Genomic DNA, 19,195 nt, shown 5'->3' on the forward strand with positions numbered 1-19,195 from the left:
GAGCTTATTTTGGTTTATATCAGGGACACCTGCATCCCGGCATCAGCCAACACTGTTTTTTGGGCTCAAGCTCCTTCAAAGCACTGGCAGCACATTTCCTTTCCCGTTCATTCCTCAATGCATAGGTCCTTTCTGTTCTCGTCCTCCTTCCGCCACGCATTCACAACACGGACCATTTGAAGCATCCTCTTGGTCGGTGGTACAGTTAATGTCTGATTTTTCGGACTCCCTAGGGGCGGTCAGAAAATTTTCATGGTCAACTTGGCGAGCAGGGTTTTGCAAATAGAAAAATGCGTTTGCATAGGAGACGAAAAGCTGGCTATAGCAAGTGCACGTGGGCGCACAGCAAAGGCGTTCTTGCGTGTCAGCATCACCACTATTGACGACCTGAAAAAACTATGAACCACTGTAGACAGACATGTTTGTCAAAGACAAGATACACATGGAAGCAACTGCTGCACATTTCGTAAGTGCAAAGGCCTTTTGTTGCAGGCAACTTGCGTGTTCTGCCGCACTCAGAAAAAGCACATGCAAGGAGACGCGTTTCCGAAGAAAGAACAGCAAGCGCAGAAACAAAAAAACGAAAAATCTCAAGAGGAAAGCAGTGAGGGCTGCAGCAGCAAGAATTGCATTTTTTTTACAATATCAAGAAGTTGAATGAGCAGTTGTCAGCTAAGGATTCAATGCAGTTGAATAAAGCACTTGAATCACTGCCACCAATACAGCAGCTGGCTTTCGAGACATCTACGAGGCAAGTGCAAACCAAAGGGACCCAAGGGATGCAACATACATGAATGTAGGTGATGAACAGCCTGCTACTTCACATTGCAAGTCCGAAAGCATACGGTTTACTTCACAGCATGAAACTTCTCGCACTTCTCACAAGCAGCCGGCTTAATTGGATAATTTCAGGCGTACCTTACGAATATGGCGATAATTCAGTTGCCCTTGAAACAATTCGCACCTTCTTTAAGGACAAGCCAGCTGTGCAGAGGTGTGGAACACTCGTACTCAATGAAATTAAACTAAAAGAGTCAGTCCACTTTAACAGCTCAACTTATAATTTGATGGATTTGTTGACTTTTCGACTCCTGAAGGACAAAGCAGTCATATCTGCAGACCATGCATTAGTTATTATGTTCATCCCTCTGTTCCACAAGCGGGTGCAGCCAGTGGCAAGTTTTGCCACAAGAGGTTCGGCTCCTGGTTTTGTGCTTGCTAAGCTGGTTCTAGAATGTGTTTTGCAGCTTGAACATCACAGTGCATCAATTGTTGCTACGGTCAGCGAAGACGCTGGGAACAATAGCTCAATGTGGACCCATGTTGGAGTTTCAGGCAAGCCGGCCAGTCCAGTTAACAAAATTAGGCACCCTACCCTTGAAGATGGATGTTTCCTTCAATTCATCTGTGATTTACCGCATATCAAGCGTGTGAGGAATCATCTTTTGTCAGATACATATGCGAAGGTTATAGTCGCAAAATTTTCGAAACATTTCGAACGGCATAAATGTACTGGGCATTTTTCATATTTTGTTGAATCTGTTTTCAGGCGGGCCCCGACTGCATCAATTACAGGCATTATCAGAAACTTTATGAAACTGAGAAACAGGTGCAGTTGAAAGTTGTCCCTAAGCTCACAGCCTCCCATTTCAACCTGGGAAAATTGGAGAAAATGAAATGTGCGACTTGCAACCACGAGTATGCTCCTTTTGCCTCTCAGAATTTCTTCGTATGCCTTAATCCTTAAGTATGGCAGAACCTCCCTTGATTTATTTTATTTCAGCTATTCATAGGAGTGTTGCTATTGGACTGATGTTCTACAGAGAGCAACGAGAGCCAGGGTTTGAAGGGACTGAGGGCACAGAGAAGTTTACGCTACTGATGAACGAGTTGTTCAATGCTCTGAATGTGAAGTGTCCCATTCAAGGCATTCGCAGAAACTCTCCGAAGATAAAAGTACGTTTTTTTATGGTTATTGTAGCTGAAATCGTTAAACAGTACTGGAAGGCTATCAAACTATCTTGTGGTACTCTTTTCCTTTTCCCTACATTTCTCAAGTGCAAGATACACAAAAAGGCATCTCATTCGAACACATTGCCATTACTTTAAATAAGTGCCGCACAATGCTTTACTCTCCTTGTAGGTCATTAGAGACTTCCTTGACCTTCTAGACACGACAGAAACAGTATTCGACAAAATACAAAACTGTTTGCATCACAGCAAACAACTGAGTCACTTCGTGTGACCCTTATGTCTATTTTGGATATCATCACTCTGCTGCATCATAAGGAAGTTGTGTATGTGCTCACAGCAAAGCTGAATCAAGACCCTCTGGAGGTGAGTGACAGCAGAAATTTTCTTTTTCGTGTATATAAGACTCTTTGCAACAAATCTTAAAACTCGGTACTCTTATTTACAGAGTTTCTTTAGAGTCATGAGAAGCTTTGGTGGCAATGAAGATCACCCCACAATGGCACATTTTAGTCAGATCTTCAGGCTTCTTAAAAGCCTCTTCACACCACTAAAGATGGCAACAAAAAGGAATTGTACCAGTGATGCAGACCCTGTACTCATTTCTATTGAGGAGAGCCTCAACGCAGGCCAGTTGGCAGCTCATGCCCAGAAGCAGGCTCAGCAACAAAGGCTGGCTGGTATTCTTCATAACATTCAACTGTGGGAGCATGAGCCCGATGATGAATTCCAGCACGACTACAAGTGGCCCATCGCAAAAGATGCAGTCTTATATTATCTTGCAGGGTACGTTGAAAAAAAAAAAAAGCAAGGAAATTCTCCAGCTGTACTGTCTGTCTCAGTACTCTCGTGGGCACCTGCAAGGTTCCACCAGCAGCAATCCTGACCGAAATGCAGTCATATGTACCTGGTGCCCTGCAACAACCATCAAGCGCCCTGACCTGCATGCTTGCGGGGATTGAGCGTATCATTGAAGAAAAGACGTGATCTAAGGAGGTGTTTGAGGACCTATTTTGGTCCAATGTCGAAGAACTTGGCTGGGACACTCTTGTGCAAGTTGGATACCGTGTGCATTTTGAGGGGTTTACTGCCCGTATTATATAATTTTATTTGCTGACACGACTGCATTTTTATGCACGGTTCCTTCAGAGAGAACGTGCCTTGAATGTGCAAGTGAAGTCTGCTCGCAAGTGAGCTAAAGCTCATGTAGGTGTAAATATTGCACCTGTGGGTGTGTTGGTCTGATGAAAGTAGCTTTATTTTTTCTTTCATTCCGAAATAAAGTGCTAAAAGTGTGTATATATCAAGATAAGGTGCCTCGTATTTATTCTTGCTGTTTTGAAAGAAGTTCACCGATTGGCCTGCTGACTGCTACTTCACAACTTCGTCCACGATTAAGAATAATGGGCTTGAAAAGAATAATTAGCAATTTTCTGCAAAGTACATTTAACTGCGCCTGACGAACGTGTAGCGCATTTTCAAGCCCATTACTCCTAAGATTGCGCTCTTTGGCCATACCTGGCCCTTGCGCCAATAAAAACCAGACATTCATTCAATCCTAAGATACCATGGCACATTATACTCATACTGAGAATAAAGTAAACAAATGAAATTTTAAAACCACCTTTGGCGTCTCAGGGACCAAGGACGGAATGTTACAAAAATATTGACCTTGCCGCTTAGCTAATGGTGCGAGAACCAGCAACAGCTGGATTAGTAGAGCGCAGCAGACGGCCAGTGTGCAGTGGCCGTTGATGAGACTCCAACAACCGCAGACTCTGGGGCACCACAGCAGCATTTTCAGAGGTCAGTAAGGTTCTGCAAAGAATCTGCTAAATACAAGGCTATACAAGCATTTAAAAACAGCATCGGTGGTTGCATTTGTGAATTGCTAAGTGTAAGAATCGGCACTGCTAACTTAGAGCCGCACCCACGGGAGCCACCTGCGGCGCTCCCGCTATCTGGCGACCAGCCAAGGAATGGAGGCACCTGTAATACACGGTGCCTGCGGAGAGTTCAACAAGTGAACCTAGTCTAGTAACGTTGGTGCACACATTATAATTAAGGAATACATAGTGAGCCCCATGACAATCACTCCTTCCCACACTTGTTAAGGTTCTCCCCAATAGAGTGTTTTAGTTGAGCGTCTTTACGGCACGCTCCGCTCCGAGCTGCCCCGCTAAGCCACAGCGGAGCGGCGGGTGATTTTCATGTTTTAGTTATACGTTTAGCGGAGCGGAGCGGACCTTTCGTAGTTGCAGCGCCCCTTGGCCAAATTCAGGGTAATGAAAGAAAATAAATACACCTATTGATCACCCTTATATAGAAAAATGTATATATGTATATATATACCTTATTTCTCCATGAAGTGTCTAGACGTGCGCTTGTAATGCGTTACCGGTCCATTTTATCCAATGGAAAATAAAGCGCCGTCTTGGGGAACGCCACGTGACAGCCAACGCGCTTGCTTTTTGCCTCCAATCCAATCCTTCCTGACGCCAACGCTAGCCAAAGCGCCGCGTGGCACGCTCCGCTCAGGCAGCTTCTAAGCGGACCGTGTTCCTCGCTGCGCTAGCCTGCTTACGGCTAAGCGGACGGCGCATGTGCATTCGCGCTTCCGCTCCGCTTAGCTGCTTAGCGGAGCGCAAACACGCTGAACTAAAGCACTCTAATACTTCGCATATGCTTCACCCCGTAACAGTGCTGTACTGAGGCGAAGCTTACTTTCGGAAACCGGCATTGTGCAACGCATCATACTTTTCGAGCTTCGAAGCCGTTGGCGAGGACTATAAAGGCTGAGTCGGCACCATTGCTAACAGTAGAGAACATCGAAGTAGCTAGCCTAGCGTTGCCATGGTGGTGGCTACGGTTGCCAGTGGATCTGCATGCGAGATCGCCGGTTCAAGGCGGTGAGACAATCAAAATGGCGGCAGTGGTGGCTTTGATCAATGCCGTGTCAGACCTGCGGTCACAGCAAAGGGTCCAGAAAATCGGACGGCGAAGGGTTCTTGCGTCCAAAATTTCATACATCTTTATACATTGACTTTATAGGGTAAGTAGTGGTGCCGCGAAGCTGTAAGAATTATTAGGCATGCCCCAAAATTCAGGCGTCCGGAAAATCTTAAGCATAAGCTTGTCTGCAGGTAATGTCTCCACCTACTTCCCTTTCAGTAGTCCCAAAGTCAGTGCATATATGCAAGTAAAGCATACCTAAACTTTCCTCGTCCAGTATCAGCAAAGTCCTTCCGAGTTCCACCAAACAGCTGTAGCAGGATTCCTTTCTTAATGTCTTCATTCTCATATATGCTTGGTGCTGCATCAGACAGACATATGATGATCTGTGTTAAATGCATCAAAGGAAGTACATAAAAATGCTCTTACCTAATGCTCTTGCGAGGCGCTCATAAATATCAGGAAGTTGGGACAAACGCTTCAGCTGCTCAATTCTTTCAGGAGTAAAGTGGCAGTCCTTGCTGTAAAAATATACATCAAAAATGTTTACATTTACGTATGAAAATGTGATAGGAACATGGTATGGAGACTTAAATACTATTATGGCTGCTGTACTTTTCTGCTAGCATTCAAGTATTACGGTCCCAAAACACTCCACACATTCCACTTGGCTATTCACAAGTACCATTACACAGCAGTACTACATCCCTTTGAAGGGCATCACACCACCTAATTTCTATGTTGTGCATGAATACTGATATCCCACAGCACTACATTCAACAACCGCTACTTCTGATGAGGTTATGTGTAATGCCGATAAAACCAGAGAAAATTTTCCTATAGTAGAGAAGACAGTGGTACTTGGAAAGCTAACTTATTTTTCTTTGGAGCTGAGCATATGCAGAATGAATACCTAATCAAGATGGAACAGATTACAAGAAAATTTACTAGAACACTGACAAAAGGCAGCAAGAAATAAAGAATAAATAAATAGCACAACTACGACTGCTTACTAAACATAAAACAATGTGGCTTATAACACAGACAGGAGAATGTATAAGTGTACGATAACTATGGATTGAATTTCTTCAAATTTCTTCAAATTGGCAACATTTCAGCAGGCATTTATTGGAACCAATGTTTTATGTAAAGTTGTCTTTATTAGCTCATGCATTTTATACCTTTTGGGCACTTGCCACTATATTTATTGTATGAATGTTAGCATACAACAATAACAACAATCTTTATTCACAACATTCAGCACAAGACATGATGCAGTCCTTTAAAGTGCAACTCGTGTGCACTGGTGGGCAGACCATAAACACAAGTACAAGGTTCAGTATGCATTTGATTCACACCCTATGTATAAAATCCAGTCTCCCCACATTTTGTCTTCGGTATGCTAAAGGCCTTTGCATGTAAGTAACATTTATGACACAAAGTTTCAACACACACTATCATGCGAATTAAATTAGTTTTTTCTTTAAATTAAGTTACAGGCCTTCATATCAGCATCTGCAAGGTTTGTGCTTAGTGTGCCCTGTACACAACATTATTTCCTTGTGCCACATGTACAACTGTACACACCAAAGTTACACCTAAGAAATACAGCGGCCAAAGTGTGCAGCCATATTTCCATTTCTTATGTGGTGTGTACGTTCAAAACTGGTTATTTAACAGGCAGAAGTAAATGTGAATACTTCCAGGCAAAGCAACTAGCTACACTCACACAAACCAGCAGATATGCTGTATTTATTCATGTAAAACCCACACTCCCTACTTTTGAGGTCAAACATATGAAAAAGTTTAGCAGAAATTGTATCTTGAATGCATGGTGCTTGGTATCTGTTGATGCAGTCTGTTCAGCACAGGAGCCGAGGGATGAGGCAGACTACTTGCAAGCGGAAACCAAAAAACAAAATCTTTATTCTCTGTCCCCAAAGCCCCTTATATACATGGCACTTTCCGTGGATTGTAGTGCCACCTTATGGCCACTTGCTACAAGGCTCACCGGCGGCAACCTCTACATAGCTGCTTTTCGCATATTATGGGGCAGGTCCCTACAAGTCCAACCGTCACGGTGGTCTTACTACACGACCGCCGCGAGTCTGTGTCACCGTTTCCTGCAGCATTCCTGCGGGCTGTGTTGGATCTTCTCGAGGTGCAGGCCACATGATCTCGGGAGGGACAGGCAGAGAAGCTGCCAGTTGAGCTAGAGTTGCTTCCAATAAATGAAGCACCAGGAGTAGACGATTACGTTGAAGGACGCCTTTGGGGGTTTGACCAAGGTAGGACCATGGACATTGAGCCTGTGAGAGTACTTCACCACTGTAGTATGTGTCGGTGACCCATACATAGTCTCCAGGACTCGAAGGGGCCAACTGGCTTGAAGCATGACGGCGCTTGTAGTTCATTGCTTGCCATGCTTTGTCCCATGAGTCCTTTTCCCTGAAACTCATGTGGCGTGGCAACGAAGGAACCAGTTGTTCCAGTAGTCTCAGGAGATGGGTTTGCAATTTCCTTCCCACCAAGGTTTAGCCAGAGAAATGCCGTTGGGACCGGGCGTGTCACGGTATGACAGCAATGCGAGGTAGGGATCACGGCCTTTGAAAAGCAAGTCCTTCACGTGCGCACCATGCGCTCTGCCTCTCCATTGCTCTGTAGGTATCTCGGACTGCTGGTTTCGCGACGGAAGCCGTATGACCATGCAAACTCTGCGAACTCGAACACAAACTGCGGTCTGTTGCTGGTCCGGACAATGTCTAGTATGGCAAAACAAGCAATGCAGCTCTTGATTGCCGAGATGACTGCTGGTGCCGTGGTGGACCCACAGAGACTACTTCGGGAAGCCTAGAATAATAATCAACCATCAGGACCTAATCACGCCCTCTAAGTTGAAACAGATCAAAGCCAAGGTGCTGCCATGGCCTGTTGGGTGTAATTGTTGGCAACATACGCTCAGAATGCTGAACTCGAGTCTCGGCGCATATAGCAGATTGGGTCACCATATGCTCAACATGCATGTTACAGTTAGGCCACCAAACAGACTCCCTGACCCGTGCTTGGCAGCGGTGCACTCCCTGATGCCCTTCATGTAAGAGAGCAAAAATCTCCTGGCACAAGGCTGAACGAATGACAAGTCGGTGGTCCAGCAGGAGGATGCCGTCGTATATGCTAAATCTGTCCAACTCCTTCCAAAATGGAGTGATTTGCAGAGGCACCTTGCTTTTGTCTGACCATCCTTTCATGCAGTACGTCATGACCGCAGAGCAGACTCCATCTTGGGCATGGTGTATGTGGACATCTAGTTGTCTCGCTACAAGAAGCGGTAATTCCTTGAACACTTCATCGACAAACAACTCCACAGTGTCTATCCTGCGAGTAGGTGGCAAATCAGAGGGCACTCGTGACAAAGTGCCCGCTGTAGCAATGTGCTTTCCAAGCACATATTTCACCACATACTGATAATGAATCAGTTTTATCTGCATTCATTGTATGCAAGGCGGCACGAGTTGTAGGGCCTTGTTACCCAAAACGGTGACCAGGGGCCGAATCTTATAACGGTTCAGTTGGGGAACCGTTCGTTCGGCCTCACCTGATTGGCCAAAATTTTGGTTACGTCACAGGTCGTCAGAGGCAACGGGGCGGTATCGGAATCTATGAATACGTCCCGCATCTATCAATCATGCTTAAAGCGAACCGGTCGTAGGAACCGGCGAAGGGGTAGTCCACTTTGGGTTCCATTGCTGTGGCTTGGCTGTTGGCTTGCGACCCTGGCCGCGCGCGCCGGTCGCGCGTCCCCGGAGACACGCGGGCATCGCGCGCGCATGCGTTGATTGCTTCGGAGGCTATTGCTTGCCTTTGTCGTCTGCTTGGCGTTGTTCTTGCGGTGTCGACCACGGCTGGAAATGTGATACGCTTTCGAAGAAGTGACGGATAATGAGTTGCAGCGCCCTTGCCGGCTTTCAAAGTAGACCTTTTCCGGGCTACGCTATCAAATAGAGACTTGGGTGCAAGCGTACCAGTGCTCATTCCACGTAGAGGAAGTAATATTGCGTGCTGCGGCTCATCGCCACCGACCTGCAGTCATCGGAATGCAAGAATTCATCGGAGTGGCCTAGATCTCTGCTGCCGACACTGTCCACAAAGTTGCTCTCGCAATTACTGTGTTGGCCGGTAGAAGGGCTGGGTCAACTTTCCCGTGACCTCCGCTTCAAAGCCAATGTCATGGAGGTATTTGCATGGTGAGATCAAATTCCCAGTGCTATCGCCAGCGTGAATAGCTCGCAGATCGCCGTTCAGCAATCGGAAGGGTTCAACCTAGGCTGGTTCAGCACTTCCTTCATTCGGCTGATAAAACTATACAGTCAGGATGGGAAGATATTCTGGAGATTTCTTATTTGGCTGCCCTCTTTTCTCTAGTTCGGGAGTGCCGTCAGCACCACGCTCTTCGATTTTACTTCGCGCAGGCAATGCAGGGCCCGTATATCGTGATGTTCGATTTCAAGTTCCATTGCTTCTATCACATGACGCACCGTTGTGCAGATTGCAGGGATAGCGACAGCGCGGCGGCGAGCAAGTCATGTCCGAGACGATGACAAAGGGCGAAAAAAGAAGGAAAATTGATATAGTCGGCTAGTAAAGGTGTTCCTAAGAACCAGTTCATGGTTTTGTCGCGCTCTCCACTTAAAAAGTGCTGGCAGTGCGTTCCTGTTGCGTGCATCGTGCAAGCTCCTGGTAGCAGACGACATAGCGCTGCGCTCTGCCGACTCATTTACCCTTGCGATACCGCCTGTCTGCTGAAAATGAAAAAGAATGACATTAATAAATTACTTCTGCATTGCGTAAACCCGGCACCACACGTTTATACTTCAGAACTTCGCGTATATTTAATTTATATTTTACATTTATTTAGTAAGCAGAAACATTCTGCAATTCCTCGATTAGCCCGTCATATAATGACATACCCTTCAGAGGTGGCACCCTCTCATCTATTGGTCGCGCCCTCCCCTTCTACCACCGGCTTGGGAGTGGCACATCCAGTGACGAAAGCGGCGAAGTGAGTGGTTCGTATTCCGAACTGTTATAATATTCGGCCCCTGCGGAAGGTGATCTGTCTCTACCTCGAAGCTTAGCCCACAAAGGAACTCGTCGTACCATAAAATTGCTTGTCACTGTGAGACATTCCTTCTCTGTTTGGCTATAATGTGCTTCCGTCGGAGTGAGCACCCTTGAAGTATATGCTACAGCCTGTCGAGTACCCTCAGGCTGGTCCTGTAGCGGTACAGCTCCCAGACTGCAGGAGCTGGCATCCACGGATACTACAGTGTGGTAGCAAGAATCGTATTTTGCCATGCACGTGTCAGAGCTCAACAGCAACTTGCGGCGTGAGAAGGCCTTTTCTCAACTGGGACCCAAAGTCCAGGTGCTGTTCTTGTTTAGAACAGACCGAATGGGCTCCGTAACATTGGATAAGTGAGATATAAACTGCGTGATGTGATTAGTCATTCCCAGCAATTGTTGCACTTCGCTGACGTCGGTCCGCGGCGGCAGATCCCCAACAGCATTCACCTTGTCCGGGTCTGGCGAGATACCGTCCGCCCCAATCACTACTCCAAGGAACTTGACTGAGCAGACCCGAAACACACACTTCTTTTCGTTGAGGGTGACGTCCGCCTTTTCAAGGCGGGCTAGAACTGCAGCCAGATACTCATCATGCTCTTGATCTTTTCCAAAGATTAGAGTGTCATCGACAATGTCCACAACCACAGGCAAGCGCTCAAGAATCCTCAACATTAACTGCTGGAAATACTCTGGTGCTGTAGCAATACCAAAAGGGAGTCTCTTGTAACAGTACCAACCTAACGGTGTTATAAAAGTTGTGAGTTCCTGGCTGTCGACACTCAGCTTCACCCGATGGAAACTAGACTGCGCATCCAACTTGGAGAATATCCGTGCTCCACCCAGCTGGCTGAGAATCTGCTCCACTGTCGGCAAGATGAAGCACTCCCTTTCGATGACTTCACTCAGCTTCATCAGATCGACGCAGATTCTGTAGCTGCCTGATGATTTGGGCACGATTACAAGTCCACAGCATCACTCGGTTGGCGTATCTACCTTCCTTATGACATCCTGCGACTCCAAGTCATCCAGCTCTTTCTTGATAATGTCATTTAAAGGAATTGGAATCTGCCTTGGCGTGCTCAAGGAATGTGATGGATGAGCACCGAGTTTAATGCGAATGCTATATTCGGCTTACTGAAATTTTCCCAACCCTTGGAAAATCTTAGCTTTGGGGGAATGCATGCACTTGGCAGAATCCAAGAATTGAACGACATCAAGAGCTTCAATTGCAGGAAGCCCAAGCGAGTGTACTGACGTTCAACCACGTACAAGGTCTGGACTGTGGACTTGTCACCCCACTGTAAGGCTGCTTTAAAGGTACCAACAACGCGTAGACTCTGTTTGCCAGGGCCCAAGGCTTCCCCTTCAATTTCATCCAACACCCGCGGTCGGCCTGAAAAAGACTACGAGACAACAGTGACTTCCACACCAGAGCATATCTTCAACTCAGCCAGGTGCCCATTCACGAGTGTGTCTACGTACCTTGCTCGTCGAGAATTCATGTTGTGAAGTTCGATGGAACCCAGTACCTCATTTCTGTTCTTCATGCACACTTTGGAAAAATGTCCTAGCTTTCTACAGTAATGGCAAACTGATTTTCTGGCTTGGCAGTCTTTCCGAGTGATGCTGGCATCGACAAAAGCCACACACTAAACGAGCCAGGGGCTCAAACTGGTAGCGAAAGCGTGGCGAAGGGGTGGGCGTATCTTTTTGTCGAGCCGAGTCAATGTTCAGCATTTCGGCAAGAGCATTATCCATAGTCAATCTAGTGCATGATAACTGCTCTTTTTCTGCGTCTTTGTGTATGTGGGCTTGTCACAGCACATCCGCAGCGATAAGCTTTGTGCAACGGCACAATTCATCAGACAGTTTCTTATCACATATGCCTACGACGAATCTGTCGCGAACAGGGCGGACCTTGACAAGCAGGCTGTTATAGCTACAGTGCTTTACCAAGTTGCGTGATGCTGTAAAAAAGTCATCCACAGATTCGCCTGGCTGCTGAGTGCGGCGATAGAAACGACGACTTTCATATATCTCATCTACTGAATGCACTAAGTGCAAACCCAACTTCTCTCTGATAGCAGTGAAAGAAAGCGCCGACGGTGCTCACACACCCAAGGATGAAAGAATGGTCCTGGCTTGCGGTCCCAAACAGTAAAGAAGTGTCCATACCTAGGCCTCGTCGCTGGCACTGCGGAGGCCAGCCATGAAAGCGTAATCCTCAAACGTTGAAATCCATGTTGGCAATTCTCCCGGGTTTAAAAACATGAAGTTCTCCGCTGGGCACAGACCAGATGCGACAGCGTGAATGTGCACTTTTGGTTCGGTGGTCTCAGCGGGGGTGGTCATGTCAGCGTTAACGGTGGGATCCCACTTCTGACAACACGTTCAGCACAGGAGCAGATGGACAAGGCGGACTACTGGCAAGCGGAAACCAAAAAACAAAATCTTTATTCCCTCTACCCAAAGCCCCTTATACAGTCGAACCCGACTATATCGAACCCGTTTACATCGAATTATTCTATATATCGAACAATTTCTGGTCACGGTATAGTTACAATGAGTATATATAGCAAAAATTACGCTTACATCGAACAAATATTGCAGTGACTCCCGATATATCGAACGTCAAGCGGCGGAAAAGTGCCCCCAGAAGTTGGCTTTCCCACGCGGTAGCGGGGAAACCCGGCGGCGCGGCTCCATCCAACCGCTCTCCCTACCGTGACCGCGCTGCCTCAGGCTGTTCGGGCGAGCCGTCGACACTCCCCCTGTCGCGCATAGTGGAGGCCACATCCTCCCTCTTTCTCTATCATCTTTCACTTCCCATTCTCTCTCCCCCGACGACGCTTCGCCGTGCTCCATCACGGGTTGCAGAATCAAGCGTCCTTCCTTTCTTTAGATCACTATCTATCGAGACTCCCCAGCAAAAAATGGTCCTGGCCCGCCTCAGCGCTCGCTCAGACAGCCAATCAGAGGCTCTTGTGCTGTCTTCGTGCAAGATGGCGAAAGTGCGAGTTGTCTGGCTGCTTTTCTGGTTTATCGTGTTTGCGCCTTGCGGGCCGTCTCCCGCAGTGTTGCCGTGATGAAGCGGCAGAATTCGGCTTTCGTCGTGAAGCTCGAAATCATAAATTGCGTCGAACGCGATGAGAAGTTGGATGTTCCCGCAGCGTGCAAGATTCCGCGGAGCACTCTCGGCTCGATTAGGGCTAAAGAGGCCAGACTCGCAACCCGGTGCCCATGGCGCCCGACGCGTACGAGGGGTTCTTCATACGTTCCGGTTTCCGCGTGCTCAGTGATGACTGTAAATTTTAATGAATGCGACGAAGCCGTTGGCGGTGTTGCCGAAGTTTGGAGCGAGCTGTCAAAATTTCCGGGACATTCGAATCAACGGCGGACGAGTTTGTGAGTGCAGATGATGGTGTCGCGACCACGGGAGAGCCCGGAAACGAAAACTACATCGCCGACATCGTACCGAGCACAAATGAAAGTAGGCACATTGAGGAAAGCAACGACGGTCCTTTGCCCACATCCTCCGAAGTGATTGGTGCACTCGCATTAGTCCGGTGCTTCTGCGCGAATGCGGAAGGTTGCGGCCTCAGCTGCTCCGACTCCTTAGACAACGTGGGGAAGTGCTTGCGTCGCAGGCAACGAAATTGCCCAAGCAGAAGAAAATGCAGGACTAATTTATGCCAAACTAAGCTAGTTTCTTCAATAAAGTGATTTTATAAATGGTATGTGCTTTTATGACATCCAATTATTTAGCAGGCTTATATCGAATTATGCTCTATATCGAACTGATAGGCGTCTTTTTGCGAGTTCGATATAGCCGGGTTTGACTGTATATGTGGCCCTTTCCATAGATTGCAGCACCACCTTATGGCCACTTGCTACAAGGCATACTGGTAGCAACCTCTACACAGTCTCTAAATGTTTCAATCCTGCTGGAATATCTAACAGCATGGACAGCACCGATGACAACCACCTTTCGAAGTATGAGTGTGAAGTTGAGGTAATAAGCTGTGCTGAGAATGGGCGCACCATCAAGAGCAACGAATGAAGAGGAACTTGATCAGTAGTGCTGAGCCTTGAATAAATGTGTGTAGCCAATGTTTACATTACTCTATACATGTGACCTCGTTGCGATATTAGCGGCCAAAGAGACGGGCCTTGCCAAGACTTCAAAAAAAAAAAAAAAAAATAATAATAAAATAAAAATAATAAAGTGTGGGTCCTACACAAGTAAATACGCTATGAAACCTGCAATGCCACTTGTCTTGGCTGCCAAAGAGTAAAGAAAAATTTACAGTCATTTGGATCAATGAGATACAGTGAAAATGTACACTGCGTCACTTAGGGTTTTTTTAATACGCACCAAGATGCCAGTAACAAGGTTTTGCACACTGTCCCTAAAGGAATGCAGCTTGTGCACCCCAAACTGTGATCAGCTCCAGGACATCACAGCCACTGCGTTAGGCAATCGGGATAGCGGAGAATGACAAAAGTACCACTTAGGAATACTTACGCATCTTCAGAGTCTTCATAAAGACGTTTGTTGTCAAGTTTGCGGAAGTGCACAGCATCAATGTGGGTCTTGTACACAGCCTTCACACTCCGCTGTCGAGGATTTACTCTGACTGCAGATGCTCTATAAATGCCCGTCACAGTAATCCTAAAAAGTCAAGGGAGAAAGATAAGCTTCAGTAAACCTAGCAATGTGAGCTTTGTATATAAACGTTTACACTGATGAAATAAGTTAAAATGAGCAGTACATATACAGGGTTCTGAATATATCGCTGCGCGTGTTTGAAAAAAGGCTTTGCACTCACCACTGCACTGTTCTTGCTCAAAGTTTGCAGAACGATCGCATTTTGGCATCGACTTCGTTTAGTATAACACTTGGCACAGTTATAATTGCCCTGTTTTGAAGAAAAAACCACAAATTTGCCTGCGCTTATGCGGATGCGAGCTGCTGCTGCAACGGCGCAAGCATAACTTGTGTCGCCACCTGCCGTCGTCTGCAGAAAGAAGCGTTTCAGGGAGAGAAGTCACCTGCTCCAGCAGTGAGCAACACGTGGCAGCCATCCCTGAAACGCTGCTTTTTACAGATGACTGCAGGTAGCGACACAAGTTTATGCTTGCACCGTCGCAGCATCAGCTCGCATCCCCATAAGCACAGGCAAATTTGCATGTTTTTCTTAAAAATCAGGGAATTAACTGTGTCAAGTATTAAACTAAACGAAGTCGATGCCAAAATGTGATCGTTCTGCAAAATTTGAGCACGAACAGTGCAGCAATGAGTGCAAAATCCTTTTTTTTTTTCAAGCATGCGCAGTGAAATATTCAGGGCCCTGTACAGTCGAACCCGTTTATAACAAATGCAATACTTCCATGAAAAGTGGGCGTTGTATCAGTAGTTTGTTACATCTATGTGGACTCGACCTTCAAAATGCACAAAATATCTATGGGCACTATGGGTTTAGCCGAGATAAACTGCGATAAGCGACAGCCTATCTATGACTGCCTCTGTTGCTGTTGTCTGAACTGTTCTGCAAACGGACGCCACCATGGCGGCGAGCATGGGATGCAATCACAGCCATATGGCTGCAAGGTTTGTCGCCGATGTGCGCGCACCCCCACGCGCATGTCTGCGCTCTCCCACACGCCCACTCGCACAGCGCTACTGGCATGGCGCCTACTCTCCTTGCCCCAGTCGCCGGTGATCACCACTTTCCTGCGTACACCACGGACTGCACCCGGACACTCATGAGCGACTAAAGGCTTACGCGTTAAAATTAACTACACTGTAGCTGGCGTCGGCAGATGCAATTCAACATCACTTTAGCCAGGATTTTCAGTCCCTTAATTTTTTGTTCCCAGCACTTTTCCGCATCCAACTGCAAGTTTCCGTCATAAACGTCATATAAAGAATGAAATGCAACGCCTTAGCTCCTTCAAAGAATGCCAGGCCAGTTTCAATCACCTGCCATTTCGAAAGTAAAGTGCATATGCCACCATTCTTTCTTAGAGAGCTTGTGATATACAAGGTGATCATATTAAAGTTTTTCAGAATTCTTATAAATCCCCTGTTTCAGCCAAAATAATTCTAGTCCTTGAGCTCAATTATTCAGGTAGGCGGACATTACTTACATGAGAAATTGAAACACATATTCAATAACAAAAAACACTTAAAATTTCTTAATCACTTCACGGCACATACCATTGCAATTTACAAAGTGTAGGAGAACTCCACACTAATCATAGTGCCGCTGCTGTAACTTTCGAGATCGCACGTGGCGTCACAAACCTGCCACACAGAGAACTCCGCACTAAGGTGCCGCCATCGTGGCCTCCAAAACAGGAGGCCACTGTCGCTTCACAATACTTCACTTGGACGCAAGCTGGAAACATACCTTGAGAGCATGGCACCCTAGCGTGGTTAAAAGTGAGGAACTTTCCTTGCAGCTTCTAAAACTTGCACATGGCGCTCGCTCATCTTGGCGGTCGAACGGGCGGAGGAATGAGTTCGGTCGAGCTTCCGTGCTTTGAAACTTTGCTTGTGCCCTCCTTTTAAACCGACCGAATTTGACGTGTTCGTTTAACAGGACGGCACTTTTGAAAATGTTCATTATATCTGGATGCAGCTTCAATGGGAAGGGTCGGAAACTCATAAATGCCATGAAATATGGTAATCATAACAGATAGATCATTATATCTTGGATTGTCATAGCGAGTTTAACTAAATACAGTAAAACCTCGTTAATATGGGGTGAATTGGGTACAGTTAAACTTCGTGAACGCGACCATAGTTAATTCGAAAAATGGGATGATTCGGACTCGTCCTTGAGACCCGACAGGCGTATGCATTATTTAGTGCAATATAACTCTCGTTAATTCGGACATATTTAGCCGCACTTCGGCTAATTCCGATAACCGCCACAGATTGGCGAGGACAGAGCGCTGCAAATGTGCGACACAAATGAGCAAAAACGGCGTCAGCGTCCACCGAAATGAAGTGGCGGAGTTTGCATCACCATAGTCATCAGTGAAAATCGTACTGATCGTACATGAAAGAGAGCAACGACAGAATGCGTCATGGCTATTTGTGCCTTTAAAGCCTTTAATCTTGCGTTTACCACCGTGCTACTTTCATGACTGTGCAGTTGCCATCCACGATTGCGTCAATAGCGGCCGCAGTTTCGTCCGCAGTGGTTGTGGCAAACAGTTTCGTTTTGACTCGTTACGTGCATCGGCCTAATGCCTTCATAACTATGTAGTTGTCATCCATGATCGCGTCGATAACGACCACGGCTTCATCCGCAGTTACAGCAAATGATAGTTTTGTTTGTTTTACTCAGTGAAAAAATATCAAGGATGAAGAGCACCATCTACATAACGATGGGCGGTGACCCATCGACATTGGCAAAAATAACCGGGATGTGCGCGCAGTAGTGAAGGGCATGTCTCAGATGAAGAAGCACAGAACGAAGGAAGTCGCGACACCTTCACTGCTGCGAGTGCTAATCAGTCGCAAGATGACGACAATTGCAGCTTCCACACTGCTTTTGTGCAAAATAGAAACAGGACTTGCCGATTCATTCAGTAAATGAAACCATATTGACGTAGTAAGCATTGTTTCTTTTCTTGATACCCTCGATAATGCAACATTTGGCCATTTTTCTCGGTCCCGCGAAATCTGAATTAACGAGGTTTTACTGTATGCACTAAGCGATGTACTAATTAACCGACAATGGCAGATGAGTGGCTATAGACTTACCAGTGAAAAATACAGGCCAACTTTGGCTCCAACACACACATGCAGAAAAGTTTTATTTGCAAGCAGGCAACAAAAAATCAGATTTTCACTTGCCACCGTGGCAGCCTTGCAGCAATGACGGCATCCTCAAACTCATCAAAGCCGCGAGCCAGTTTATGCATCAAGCCCCACATCTCTGTAAACGCCCTCATGGTGGTCAATAAACTAGCTCTATCGGATACAGAAGGGCCATAAGCTATAGGAGCAGGAAACACGTCATGGCTACCACGTTTTGATGTCACTGTGCCTGCAGTCCGGGAAAGGTCCATGCTCTGCAATTTAGCCGATTCCATGCTTGTACATGCATAAGCAGTCAGCCAAAACAGTTTCAATGGTGATAGAGTGGGGGATTCATGGCGACTATATTTAAACTGGAATTAGTTATTAGGCGGTTACATATTAACAAGGTTTTACTGTATAAAGTATGTCAGAAATGCCTGCATTTATTATCAATGCACACCTCTACAACATACAGCCGCGAATTTCTTTGAGCTGAAAGAACACAAGGTTTCCCAAACAATGACAGAGTTCATACACAACGTCTCTACGAAGTTGACATTTTCAAATTCCCCAAAATTGCCAGGTTTTCCCTGTGTCTTTGCAAAATTTCCTGAGTGATACAGAAGTTTGTTTTGTGTCAAGACGGGCTGACACCACGTCGCCCGAAGCTGTCACTCTCTAGTAAGCACGTTAAAAAATAAAAATTAATTACTAATCTAGTTTGAATAGTGAGGAGCAGTGTTTATTTTATTCAAAATGAAAAACTGAAGGGAGGGGTTACTAAAATGTACAGCAAATAAAATAGCTCCGAAATAAAAAATGGTAAAGTCCATTGCAAATCGAGTCGAACATTTTCAAATACAAATAAAAAGAAATGCACACGGCAGCAAATATTTCCGAAAATGAGCTATTTCTATCAAGTGATAGCAAAAGCTATTTGGTGTTAGGTCTGAAATGTGTCACAAGTGAGATTCTTTCAGCAGCCAGAAAGTGAACCTCAAGTGTCCTGACATACCCTCAGCCTGCACGCAATGCCTCAGTGTCGCGTTTCACTACTTTAAAAAGTTTACTTTGGTTTGGATGCGGGTCACCTGCATCTTGGCATCAGCTACACTTTTTGAGCTCAAGCTCCTTCAAAGAGGCAGCACAGTTTCATTCCCGATCATTCCTCAATGCAGCAGTCCTTTCTGTTCTCGTCCTCGTTCTGCCACGCATTTGAACCACGGACCAATTGAAGCATCCTCCTGGTCAGGTGTACAGTCAACCTCCAACTTTTCAGACTGCCTAGGGGCCGCGAAAACGTCCAAAAAAAATGAACGCACGTCTTTTACT

General features: G+C 46.2%; 1 protein-coding gene across 3 annotated transcripts in view; it reads right to left on the bottom strand.

The window, feature by feature from the left end:
- dpa (disc proliferation abnormal) overlaps positions 1-19,195 on the bottom strand; it is a 153,170-nt gene that overhangs the window by 58,740 nt on the left and 75,235 nt on the right. For all 3 annotated transcript variants that reach the window (XM_050193597.3, XM_055061905.2, XM_050193599.3), the window contains 3 exons: positions 14,573-14,719; positions 5,353-5,444; positions 5,182-5,284 (listed from right to left, as the gene is read on the bottom strand). In XM_050193597.3, the coding sequence (XP_050049554.2) occupies positions 5,182-5,284; positions 5,353-5,444; positions 14,573-14,719 (342 nt within the window). The remainder of the gene's footprint in view (positions 1-5,181; positions 5,285-5,352; positions 5,445-14,572; positions 14,720-19,195) is intronic.

This window comes from Dermacentor andersoni, chromosome 1, assembly GCF_023375885.2.
Source record: "Dermacentor andersoni chromosome 1, qqDerAnde1_hic_scaffold, whole genome shotgun sequence".
Lineage (NCBI taxonomy): Eukaryota > Metazoa > Arthropoda > Arachnida > Ixodida > Ixodidae > Dermacentor > Dermacentor andersoni.